The 14,121-nt window shown below is 33.6% G+C and overlaps 1 protein-coding gene across 1 annotated transcript in view; it reads right to left on the bottom strand.

The window, feature by feature from the left end:
• Positions 1–14,121, bottom strand: part of NRP1 (neuropilin 1) — a 175,409-nt gene that overhangs the window by 19,477 nt on the left and 141,811 nt on the right. The window contains exons 11-13 of the mRNA XM_053713853.1: positions 9,446–9,590; positions 6,959–7,063; positions 2,733–2,792 (exon numbers count right to left, since the gene is read on the bottom strand). Of these exons, the coding sequence (XP_053569828.1) occupies positions 2,733–2,792; positions 6,959–7,063; positions 9,446–9,590 (310 nt within the window). The remainder of the gene's footprint in view (positions 1–2,732; positions 2,793–6,958; positions 7,064–9,445; positions 9,591–14,121) is intronic.

The following is a 14,121-nucleotide window of genomic DNA, read 5'->3' as shown; positions in this document are numbered from 1 at the left end:
GCGGACAGATCTGCTACAGCTAATCATGTCCATCTGACATTTAATAAATGTACCCCTATATATCTGTTTAATGAGTTTATGCCATTGTAGATAGTACTTTCTATTGACAACTAATCACTACTCAACAAATATGGACCATTGTCCTAAGCATCATGTGACTGCCATTGCTGTGATAGCAGTTTAAGAAGACCGAGCAGCTGCAACAGGATGACATTCAATGATCAGCACGTAGCCTGCAATTCCTGGAAAGTCACAAGAGCACAACTATAGGTGTATTATCTGTGTACACATGAAAGTCATCAAGCTTTTTTTAAACCTCACTCTCAGCTTTTCTATGCTTGTATGGAAGAGGTGGGCAATTTGCACATAGCAAAGTATAACCCTTGTATTATAAATAAGCATGATGGGCTTATGGGCTAGTGTGACCTTGATTTAAAAACAACACAATTATTTTAGATAAATTGCACCATTAAGCTGTTTGTGACTGGAAGTTGTCTCTAAGCTTGTACCTAAAGTTATGCATATATATTCTCATGAAATTTTTAAAGTTTCTTACAATTGTAACTATTTTGAGAATAATTATTTGTTAAATAGGGTATAGAGACATATATATATATATATATATATATATATATATATATATATATATATATACATATACATACACACAGTCTATTCCAATTAGGGACTGCACTCAGACGTTTGGTCTGAGGAAGGGGTCTGTGTACCTCGAAATGTTACCATAATATATTAATAAATTAAGTTTTGATCCAAATCCAGTGAGTGGAGTCCCTAATTGGAATAGACTGTGAATATAATTGACCTTGCACCCTGGTTGATGACCCTACTTTGTATTGTGAGTGCAGATACACATGGAGGATATATATATATATATATATATATATATATATATATATATATATATATATATATATGTGTGTGTGTGTGTGTGCATTGGAGCCCTTTGCAGTTAAGTAGATGAAAACATATTTATGTAATATTCATATTTAATAAATGTTTTAATTATGTATTTAAAGTAAATATGTTACATTCCAATGTCCTTCACATAAGTGAATACGTTCTATGTATTCCTGAATATATATTCCTTTATGTATACCTGTGTATATATATACACCTATATTAATATATATATATTGTAACAAAATATCAGATATATGTAAACCTGTATTTATGAATAAATAGAACATATTCTGCTATGTGAAGAGCATGGAATGTGAAATATTCATATTTTCATGTTGGGTTAGCGCACTTGAGAATATGCGATTGTGTTTGTGTGTGAGTAATATATTTGAAACTATTACATTTAAATAACTTAGATGGAAATACAATAAAGTTTTAGGACACTTAAAGGAATAGGAAAGCCAAAATTAAACATGCATGATTTAGATAGAGCATTTAACTTTAAGATACTTTTTAATTCACTTCTATTTTCAAATGTGCTTCGTTCTCTGCCTGCACATATTTGTCTCTTGTGATTGGCTAACTACAGTAGATGTGTTCATCTAGCTGCCAGTAGAGCAATGCTGTTCCTTCAGCAAAGGATAACAATAGAATGAAGCAAATTTGACAATTGAAGTAAATTGGAAAGTTGTTTAAAAATGTATGTACTATACAAATCATAAAATAAAATTTTTGGGTTTCCTGTCCCTTTAAACAAATGTTCATTATAAAATGACTCCAAATGATATTACGTTTTTAAATGGCATGAGCTGAAATAAAAGCTTCTGTTAAAATGCATCACTATTAGAATGATAACTTTTAATGCACTTTGAGCGTGCACAGGAGGTAAATGCTATTAACCTATGGCCAAATCAGCAGCAAAATGTGTATATAGCATTCCAGCAGCAATAGATTTAACCAGAAGGACTTCTGAAAAACAAGAATATTGCAGCTAGCTCCCAGCAGTGAGAATGAAGCAGAATTTGATAAATGAAGTAAAATTGCATGCTCTCTCTGATTCAAGAAAGAAAACTTGCATTTCATGTCCCTTTAAATTTAAACAGCTTTTTCTTTATCAGGAAAAAAAATGTAAATGATTTTTAACTGCTGCTTTTTCATATACATGATCTAAAGAATATTTTAAATGCATTTTAAATGCATTGCAAATAAAACTCTTATGTCCTATTAATAATGAAGCACATGTATTTTCCTGACCCCAAACAAAAATAAGTGCACTTCGAACCAGTTCTATAATGCTGAGCACCTAAGTCATTTAGTGCCTTTAAAAATGTGTAGTTTGTTAAAAAAAAAAAATCCCTCTGGCAGTAAAAATGTAGTGGTAAAATACAGGTGGTGCAAACAACCCTAGCATTTGCATGACCAGTATTAACTTGAAATAGAGCCCTATTATATTTCCACTAGAGTAAACTATTGATCTTGACACTCATTCCAGTGATTTTATTTAATCAAGTTTGCAAATAAGAAAGCCCTAAATGTAAATGTCCACTTCTGAATAGGGCTTGTTAAGCCAGTTCATAGCAAATTGTGTTCTGTTTAGTATTCACACAAACAAGGCACATTCCTAATCTCACCATGGAGAATTTAAATGCTGATAAAAGAACAAAAAATATTTATGGAGCTAACAAGAACAGATGCTCCCGCAAAGGATTTGTACGGAAGAATGAAAGTCGAGGAGAGCTGCAATTTATTATTTGTCTCTCTATTTACTGTCTGGGATTTAAACCATTATTATTGAATTATTTTTGTCTTACCTGTTTGCTCATCAATGTCTTCGATGGTGGTAGGCTCTGCACTTTGTACTGTGGTGCTAGCTACAAAATAAATAAAAAAACAAAATAAAAAAACTGTAAGCAAATCATAAACAACAAAAATGCTAATTGAAATTATTTAATGGTAACAATTTATTTTTGACATACAGTTGGTGGGACTGTCTTTTAAATAACAACAAATATAATTTGAATGTTTATTCTTATACCATTTAAATATTAAAATACAGATTTTAATGCTGATATTTCTGTTGTGTAGTTACTAAATATTTTTATATATTTATTTTAATGTTTGCTTAAAATAACAAATGCCAGAATGTTCAGTAAACATTTCTTGTTTCACATAAATGTTCTGAATTATTGCCATCTCTAATATTCATGTATCCTCCTAGAACAGCACTTTAGTGGGTATTGCTTGTACACAAAATCTTAGATTGGTTATAATCGGATTTTCGCCAAGGCTAAATTGTAAGAGAGGTATCCAGGAAATATTAAAGGGAGACAGAAAATGTAAAGCAATATTTTAGTGTATACTAAATTTAGGAGTGCGCAAGAAGTGTGGTGCTTGGAGCCTTTGATCTGATTGGTGCATATGGACCTTCCATGTCATTGATTGACAGGAAAGCATATGCAACAGTTATCAGTTGCATATACTTATGAGATTTACACTGTTGGTGGGTAAAGATAATCTCAGATTTAAAAAAGTTTAAAGATTGTTTTTTAAAATCTAGTGTATATTGCAGGCTTGCTTAGCACACCATACTGAGTCTATAGAGTCCCCACTATAACATGAACTAGAATGTTCCTTTAAGATATGCAGATTGGGCAAAGTAGAAGTCGCCATTGTGGCTACGAAAGTTAGGGTTGCCAATTTGTCCTGTAATAACTGGACAGTCCAATATTTCAACTGGTTGTCCAGTAAATTCTATCCAAATATAGTGGACACATAAATGTCAGTGAAGGGTAAAACCACTGCCATGTTTATGCTACTAACACTGATAAAGATTAAAACTGAATTATTTTGCAGTTACTTAGGTGTGGGGTCTAGTATAGAGCTTAGAGACATTAAAGCCAAAAAAATATTTAATGATTTAGATAGAGCCTACAATTTTAAACAAGTTTCCTATTTAATTATATTATCAAATTTTCTTCGTTTTCTTGTTATGCTTTGTTGAAAAGCAGGGATGTAAAACTCAGAAGTGTGCACGTATCTGCAGCACTTTATAGCAGCAATTTTGCAACAGTATTATACATTAGCAAGAGTCCTAGAGGGCAGCATTATTTCCTGTCATGTAGTGCTTGAAGCATGTGCACGCCTACCTAGGGAACAAAGTAAATTTGTTTATAATTTTTTATTTTAAATTGTATTCTCTATAGTTAAGAAATCTTTTGGTTTTCATGTCCCTTTAAGGTAGCATTTTAGGTAGAGTTCACTGTCTTATCCCACATACCACAAAAAGACAGTTGACAAAACTAAAAGGGAAATAATACCTCAATGAAAACATAACTAAATGAGAAACAAATAAAGAAAAAAAACGACACTAAAATAAAAAGGAAATAGAGGGAAAGATGGAGGAATAAAAATATATAGATAATAACAATAAAGACAAGAATGACATATTTGTACGTCTTAATGTAATAATTACCCCAGTGCTGACAATGCAGGATTCACACTTAATAAGTATGTACCTGGGAAACATTACTAGGGATTGTGTTAGCCGTATGGCTTTGATTAATTTTATAACGTAAAAGGGGTAAATGAATTCTAATAAAGTACATTTGAATATCAAATTACAAATGAATGGCATTTTGTTTCACTATTTGAAAACAGTAACAGGTGTAGTATATCCCGGAGAAATTAAGGCAATAATTGGATTATTGATTTAATAAGGGTTAAAAAAAATGAAGTGATATCTTGTAGTAGACATCTATGAACTCAAACCAGTGCAGTTTTTGTGTGTTTAATAAATTTGGAATTACCATAAAAAGTAAAGCAAACAAAATCCTTTCTTGCACATACCATCCGTGATACATACCAGGCAACATGTGTTTTAAGTTAACACTATTAAATAGCTCTTATTAAATTGTAATAAGCTGTGCGCATTTTCAGAAAATATTGTTTATTTCATTTAAAAAGGGAGGTGATGGTACAACATTGTTCCATAATAAGAGGTTGGGTGATTAATGTCTCCACTAAACTGAAATAAACAAACATGCTATATTTATGGCTGTAAAAAATTGTGTTTTTGAGTGCTAAAAAATTAGTATTGTATTCCCCATAGACAAGGATTGAAATTTTAAATTATTTTTGTCTTAAAATCTCATAAAATGTTTACAGAACAACTTGAATTTCCCAGCCAACCATAGGCTGCACTAGTCACAAATGATGGTATTGAAAGTACTGCTCACACCTTGTAACCTGTTCTCTAAAGGGAATACATGTGGCGCCATGTACTAAATGGCGGGCGGACAGCTTCTTAACTCGCGAAGCTGTCCGCCCGCCTTCGTTATACACGGGCAGCGGATCTATTGATCCGCTTGCCCTTATGTATCATTACACACTCATCGGAGTGTGTAATGCCCGCCCCTTCAATCACGCGACTGAAGGGGCTGTCAATCACCGAGAGCGAGCGTGCTCTCAGTGATTTTGCTTCGCCACCTAAGAGGTGGCGTAGGGTGTAGGAAGCAGCGCTGCTTCTTACATTGCGGGAAGCAGTCTCGCATATGCGAACCTGCCCCGCAAAGGCTCCGGAGCAGCTTTCGCTGCTTCGTACATGGAGCCCATGAACTCTGCATAAAAATAAATGTGGTTACTACAATATTCATTAGGTGCCACAAAGTGTAGTAGTTTAATGTGTTCATTATTCAGATGGTATTTAATATTTGTTATACTTTCAGCATTTTCATATTTATTGTTAATACCTCAATAATGCATCTTTTTTTTAGTCTAATTTAAACATGCTTCATTAAAAATGTCTATTGATATTTTAAGAATACGATAATATTTTGTTGTTTAACCGCTTGGCTACCAGATCACTATGTATTCACTGCCTGGCAAGATTTAAGGGACATAAAACCCAAGATTTTCTTTTGTGAATCAAATAGAGAATATAATTTTAAACAAATTTCCATTTTTCTTCTATTACCAAATTGTCTTCATTTTCTTGTTATCCTTTATTGAAAAGCAGGACTGTAAGTTCAGGAGTGTGCACGTGTCTGCAGCACTATATGGCAGCAGTTTTGGAACAATGTTATACATTAGCAAGAGCAGTAGATGACATCACTATTTCCTGTCATGTAATGTGCACACTACCTATCTAAATACCTCTTCAACAAAGACTAACAAGTGAACAAGGCATACTGGTTTTACATTTCTCTGTTTATTATTTTTATAAAGATACTAACTCTAGTTTACCTAAATATATTAAAGGGACACTGAACCCCAATTTTTTCTTTCATGATTCAGATAGAGCATGAAATTTTAAGCAACTTTCTAATTTACTCCTACTATCAAATTTCCTTTATTCTCTTGGTATCTTTATTTGAAATGCAAGAATGTAAGTTTAGATGCCGGCCCATTTTTGGTGTCCTTGCTGATTGGTGGATAAATTCCTCCACCAATCAAAAAGTGCTGTCTAGAGTTCCCAACCAAGAAAAAAGCTTAGATGCCTTCTTTTTCAAATTAAGATAGCAAGAGAACAAAGATAAATTGATAATAGGAGTAAATTAGAAAGTTGCTTAAAATTGCATGATTGATCTAAATCACGAAAGAAAAAATTTGGGTTCAGTGTCCCTTTAAAGAAGAAAATAAGAAAATGGAACTAACATTCTCTCTCTTGCTGATTGGTGGATAAATTCCTCCACCAATCAAAAAGTGCTGTCTAGAGTTCCCAACCAAGAAAAAAGCTTAGATGCCTTCTTTTTCAAATTAAGATAGCAAGAGAACAAAGATAAATTGATAATAGGAGTAAATTAGAAAGTTGCTTAAAATTGCATGATTGATCTAAATCACGAAAGAAAAAATTTGGGTTCAGTGTCCCTTTAAAGAAGAAAATAAGAAAATGGAACTAACATTCTCTCTCTTGTGCATGGTTGAAAGAAGTGATAATAAGTATAAGTTTTCTCTTGCTAGATCACTAAGATTCACCAGATAGACTTGGAATTAATATAGAACATTGGATGAAGTATTGGAAAATGGATTTTGTCTGCACCTGGCACCTTGACGTCATCACCGGTTCCACTGTGGCAGTTTGCCTGGTCATCATCACATTCATCCACTGCATTGACTTCAGGGGTAGTGGGCATGTAGGTCGGTGCTAAAAGGGCAAAACAAGTTAATGAAATAATGGCGTGACTTACCACTTTACTATAAGAACTGCTATGTTTATTTCATTATGTGCTGTATTGGTCTTAATAAAAGGGACAGTACATCGTAAAATTGTTTTTCCTTTAATGTATTTCCAGTGACTTGTTATACCAGGTGCAGAGTATAAAATGTATGAGAAATTGCATTTTGCATTTCATTTCATTTTGCATTTTGCGCTTTGAAACCACAAACTATTACAACCAGTTGAGCTTGCAGGTAAAATCAGATCTCATTATGTTATCACTTTGTGTACACACACTTGCTTCCTTATAGCTGTTTGTAAACCAAAGCTCAATGCTTACAGAGAACAACGGAAAATTATCATTTTATTAGTTAGTCTTCTACACCCCACTGGGAGTGCAATTTGTTCTACTGTCTGTGTTTACATTGCCTGTCAATAGTCTGGACTTAAGGCCTGAAACTTTCAGCAAAGCTAAATCAGCTGTTTCAAATGCTGAAATAGAAGTAAAGGAGCTACTTGTAAACAATTTAATACATTCCAGCAGGTAAAATGGATCAAATTAAAGGGGAGAAACATTTTGGGTAAACTGTCCCTTTAAACATTTAATAGTTCTATTAAAAATATAAAAAAAATAAAGAAACTTTGCATACATTCTAATTATTTATTCTGCTCTCATTTTCTTGTAATTTAAAATGTGTGTTTTTTTACTTCACCCACAGGTCAGTAAACATTGTATGGGACCAGAGACTCTTATTTTAAAATCTGAAGGAAAAATCTATGGGTGATATATGTATAAATATTTAAGTGACATTAAACAATAAATAAATGCTAGATAGAATGATGCATTCAAATAAAAGATTAGTCTGAGAATAACGTGTAGATCAAAATAAGTGTAAAGTTTAAGTATCTATATATATATATATATATATATACATACAGAAAATTATCATTTTATATTTTCATCTAAAAGTGTTCAATATCCCTGTAACAAATATAGTGATCAGATATTTTTGTGAAAGTTGCTTTTACCACAACACATTACTGAATACCTTTCACATACACTGTACGTATAAAGGATTTTGTTCAAACTGTATTTTTCCGTTTCATTGTCAAAATATCTGTCTACTGCAAGCATCCAAATTAAATCCCACTTTTTGTTTCTTAAATAAATAAACAATGTCCTAACCTGAACGATGATTCAAACCATTAATACATCGGTGCATAATATAAAAAAAGATTGATTTTTGAAATATTTCTCGAATTTGAAAGTATAGCTTCAGACTTCAAGTGCATTTGAAGTATAAAGAATAAATAATAAAACATTCTAAGGAGGTATTGATTGCATTTCTTATAAAGAGCTGGTAAACTACAGTATACAATCACTTCAATTATATTTAGATATTTTTATTGTTAGAAAAAAAAAAGTTTTTTTTTTATTTTGAAGAAAGACCTACTACTTTCTTGGAATTCAATCAAGTTTTTTTTTTCTATATCTCTTTTAAGCTGGTGGATTCCCAGCAGATACATCACTAAAGAGCTCAAAGGCACAGGAGTTTATGCAACGCTAGACTTCTGTATTTCTTTGTAGTGATAAGAAGTAGAGTTGCCCTCTAGGTTTGAATAAATAATAATCCTCAGATCTAATACAATTCTAATGCTGCTGACCCAAAAGCAATCCTTGACAAGCAGCGGTCATGGGAAAATGTTGTGCGTTTACATTTTTGTAATTCTCTATCTGGCAAACGTGTTGAATATCTGTACATTAAGTTATAATCCTTGACTTTTAACACGATAAACAAAAAACTTCTTTATGTGGCATGCAATGTATTGTTATATAGGCACTTAATTCCACAGTCTCAGAACATTATAATAATGATTAATCTAACCTGACAATGATTAATTAACCAATTAAGAGCAGGACGCAAATTTACTTGAATAGATGCAAGGACCGAACTACATACTTTAGCAATAATGACACATGCAAATGGACATAATGGACCTTCTACAGGATATGGAGGTAAGGACGTTGCATGGAATATTAATATTGCCTCTATTAAGCATTGTAAATTGCAGAAGATGGGTCATGAGATAGATTATTGATGTAAAAACACAAAGGCGTTGATTAGAAATAATGTAGCTTTATTCTTTCCATAATGGATACTGTAGATATATTTGAAGTAGTTATTATCTGATTGATGTGGATAAAATATATATATATATATATATATATATATATATATATATATATATATATCTACTGTAGTGTATATATATATATATATATATATATATACACACATATATAAATATATACATACACTCCCAGGAGCAGTAAATATATAGAACAGTAAATGTGAGGAGTGTGGTTACCTTCCATTTCACATCCCAGAAGCTCCAGACGTAAGCCCAGACCAGACGCTGAAGCTCTTTCGGGAATTACTCGAATAAACCGTGTTGATACGTTCCCAAATGTTCTGAGCTCAGGAGTATCATAGTTTGTGTTTCCTTCAAACAACTGTTAAAAATATAAAAACACATAAAAGAATATTAGCTTTGTATCACAGGAGATTTCAAGGTTGTTTGAGGATAACTCTATTGCTGTGCTTGAAAAACTACCAACATTAGTGAGCAATGTTAAGAATATTTGTGGAAGGGATACATTATTTGCCACATAGATTTTGCAAAACATATGACAGATGTCATTGGGATATTCTAAGTCTTTCTTACACTTTCTCTATCACACAAAGCTGACATAGAGGTGCATCTAAAAGGAAAAAACAAAATAGTAGTAATAGTAGTTACTAAGCAGCCTTCATTGCCTTTAAAAGAGACATAAAATATAACTAATGTGTGTGTCAACACCTGTAATTATGGGGGGGAGGTACAGCAGTGGAGGGGGGAGGGAGTGGTAGGGAGTGGGAGGATCTCACACACAGAAATAAAAAATAAAGGAGAGGGAGGGAAGGAGCGCTAGCTACAGAAAAAAGGTGGGGTAGGGGTCCCTAACTAATGATCGTGGGAGGGGGGACCACTACATTACAGAAAATAAAAAATAAATAATGACATGTTATAGGTACTGGCAGACAGCTGCCAGTACCTAAGATGGTGGGCATAGTTAGAGGGGGGAGGGTTAGAGAGCTGTTTGGGAGAGATCAGGGAAGTTGGAGGTTAAGGGGGATCTTACACTGCAGAAAAAAAAAGTAAATGATTAAAAAAATTGCCTTAAAACTTAGTATTGGCAGACTGTCTGCCTGTATCTAAGATGGTGGTAACCAGTTGGGGATGAGGGAGTGAAGAGAGTTGTTTGATAGGGATCAGGTAGGGATCAGGTGGTGGGAGGGTAAGCTCTACACTAAAGCTAAAATTAACCTTATAAGCTACCTGATTAACCCATTCACTGCTGGGAATAATAGAAATGTGGTGCGCAGCTGCAATAAGCAGCCTTCTAAAAAAAAACAATGGCAAAGCCATATATGTCTGCTATTTCTGAACAAAGGGGATCCCAGAGAAGCTTTTACAATCATTGTGCCATTAGTGCACAAGCAGTATGTTAATAATTTCAGTGAGAAACCCAAAGTTTATGAAAAAGTTAACATTTTTTTTATTATATGATCGCATTTGGCTGGGAAATGGTGGCATGAAATATATAAAAAATTGCCTAGATCAATACCTTTGACCGGTAAATAGAAAAATATATAGTTTTGCCAGGTAAATAGAAAAAAATAAGGCTCTATTTCTGCTTAAATGGAGTGATAGCAAAAATGCTTCAAATACAACCCACTATTTTACATACTGGGCTAGATACTTTAATATTTTACAGTGTATTTACTGTAAATATTTTATATTCCAATGTTCTTCCCATATGTATTTTTAAATATATATATATATATATATATATATATATATACATTTATAAATTCACACATATATATATATATATATATATATATATATATATATATATATATATATATATATATATATATATATGTGTATATAGATATATATATATTACAAAAAATACATGTTATATATAGAAATATGTATTTAAAAATAAATAGAACATTTTATCTTATGTAAAGAACATTGGGATGTAAAATATTCATAATTATTTTCAGGTTAGTGCTGTAGGTTGCGGAAGATAAGTGTTAGGTTTTTTCAAGTTTACGCTCTCCATTAAAGTCTATGGAGAGAAGAAGTCCAGACGTTAGCTTGTGTTGGCTTTCGCTTGCTTTCATACAGTTTACTTTCAAATTGTAATACACATGCTAACCCGCTGTGTTTTGTAGGAAGTTGATTATATAAAATAAAAACATATAGGTTCTTGTCAAACAGAGTTGTGGTCGGGCAAAAATGAGTGTGTAGCTGAATGTCAAGAATCCAACGCATTCAAAATGTTGGCTACGTTTCTAATTAAATTCTATTTATATTCAAGTCATGTACATTGATATTTCACAGTGTACACCACAAACCAATTTTGTAATTCTAAACATTTGTGACACCTTCAAAATCTGAATGAGATGAATATGTCAGCTTTATTTGAGCATTAAGATCCCTCTGTGAACCAATTCATCATGTAGTTGAACGATATTTGCCTTTGTTCTCTCAGTTATATTTGCATGAGGGCCAGCACCCTCCTTCCATAAATATTTTAAAAGATATCAAATTCTCTTTTATTATTTTTTTAAATATTTTAAATATTTTATCTTCAAAATCACAATGGCACTAACCTATAAAGGGAACATTTAGTAAAGATGAAAGTTTAGATTGCAAGTGAATTTGGATTTTATCCTGCTATTAATTGGCTTATTCGATTTGTCAGGAATCCCTGAATATCCCTTGACATGTATATATATTTTTTAGTAGACAACCCAAAGTATAGATCTAGGCCCATTTTGGTAAATTTCATGCCACCATTTCACCGCCAAATGCGATCAAATAAAAAAAATTGTTCACTTTTTCACAAACGTTAGGATTCTCACTTAAATTATTTACAAACAGCTTGTGCAATTATGGCTGTTAATTTTAAGGGTTCATTTTAGCTTTAGTGTAGAGATGAGCCTCCCACCTGACACATCCCACCACCTGATTCCTCCCAAGCAGCTCTCATCCCTTCCCCACCCCATAATTGTCGCCGCCATCTTAAGTACTGGCAGAAAGTTTTTTTTGTGTTTTTTTTTACTATTTTGTTTAAAAAAATCATATTCTGCTGTGTAGGATCCCCCCTTATCCCCCAACCTCCCTGACTCCCCCAAAGAGCTCTCTAACCCTCCCCCCACTAACTATTCTCCACCATTTTGGGTACTGGCAGCTGTCTGCCAGTACCCACTTTGCAATAAATGTTACTTTTAGCTGCCCCCTCCATACCCTCCCCCCTCCCCCTCCCAGATCAATTTTATAAAGTATCCCCCCTCCTCTGCCACCCACCACCCTCTCCCAATACTCTATTCCACCACTGTTTTTTTTAATAAGCTTAGATCACACCCAACCCTCACATCCCGCGCACGCTCCCGGCATTGAAGGAAGGAAGGAATAGAGTTCCCGAGTGATGGGCCACCCACCCGCCTCCATACAGCTGCTCCCACCCACCAACAATCGCACCATTGCTGGCCAATGCAAAGAGGGCCACAAAGTGGCCCTCTCTGCATCAGTGTGCCTAAAAAGGTATTGCAGTGATGCCTCAATATCGAGGCATCACAGCAATATCTTGAAAGCGGCTGGAAGCGATCAGGATTGCTTCCAGCCGCTTGAAACCCTTAACGACGTACAGGGTATGTCGCTGGTCTTTAAAGACCAGTTTGTGTGAGACGTACCCTGTATGACATGCGTCGTTAAGGGGTTAAGAGGATAAAAAAAAAATTAAACTCATTACCACTATATTTACTAATAATATACTAAAAAACATGCACAACAATTTCTTAAAGTCTTGAACACAAGACAGTGTGCTAATAACCCTAGTCAATAAGAATGATCTTCCTGCAGTCATTCTGAAGTAATCAATGACTCCAGACTAGTCATCAGAAGCCATCCTGAAGTATGCCCACAGGCCAAAATACTTAAATGAGATGACTCTAGAGGCATTTACTGGATGTTCATGCTTGTGAAGTAATCAGTAAGGTAATCTTCTAATCATTTTGAAGTCATCAGCCAGAATTTTTTACCTTAGCTGATGACTTTACAAGTCTGATGATATCTGATGATGTGCAAATGACTTCTAAAGTAGTTTGATGATCATCAAATGGCTCTAGGATGCTCTCTAAAGTGATCCTGTTTGTTTTAAGAATCTTTTATAGAAAAAGAAATTACTAAGTAGAAGCTGATAGGGAAAATTATAGTGGAGCGCTAATTTATTGTGCCCCCGTAAACAGGCAAATTCACTGTTTACAGGCTCACAATAAATAACCAGCCATTACAAGTGGCTGGTAAATGCTACCCCAAGCTTGTGGTAGCAATTAGCAGTCCAAAAATTAACCAGGGATCCGATCTTCAGATTTCAAAAATGTTCCCCAATTGTACCCAAAATAAACTGTATGGTGCTATTATTAAATTAAAAATAGCATATTTAACTTTTTAAATAATAACTGCACAAAGCAGTTTTTAGGGGTTAAAGTGTGCAGATGTGGGGTGTTAGAAACAAACGGCACTGAAAAGTCTATAGTGACTGTGTGTTCACTGTAAATATATACAGTATGTATATTCTTATATACATATATATTTATGTGCTAATATGTGTGCATACACATACAAACACATAAATATATATGTATATATATATATATATTTAAACATTTCTGTCCATTGCTGCACAAGGTTCTGTGCCATGTAAGACAGCATCAGAACAAGGCTCCCATTGGAGCCTATGGAAGCACACTCTTTTGAGTGCAAAGCTTCCATGTAATGCTGCGTTCAGATTGTGCCTTACTTATAATACCAGTGCACAATTGCTCATGTAAGCACAATTTTGTGCCCTACTCGTAATCTGATCCAGTTTTGCTTACTGCAAGTATTTTAATATTGCATACATCAGAGTAAGTTAAGATCAAACT

Source organism: Bombina bombina, chromosome 5 (assembly GCF_027579735.1).
Source record: "Bombina bombina isolate aBomBom1 chromosome 5, aBomBom1.pri, whole genome shotgun sequence".
Classification (NCBI taxonomy): Eukaryota; Metazoa; Chordata; class Amphibia; order Anura; family Bombinatoridae; genus Bombina; species Bombina bombina.
The sequence above is the reverse complement of the archived record's forward strand: the minus strand, read 5'-3'. Positions and strand labels throughout refer to the sequence as shown.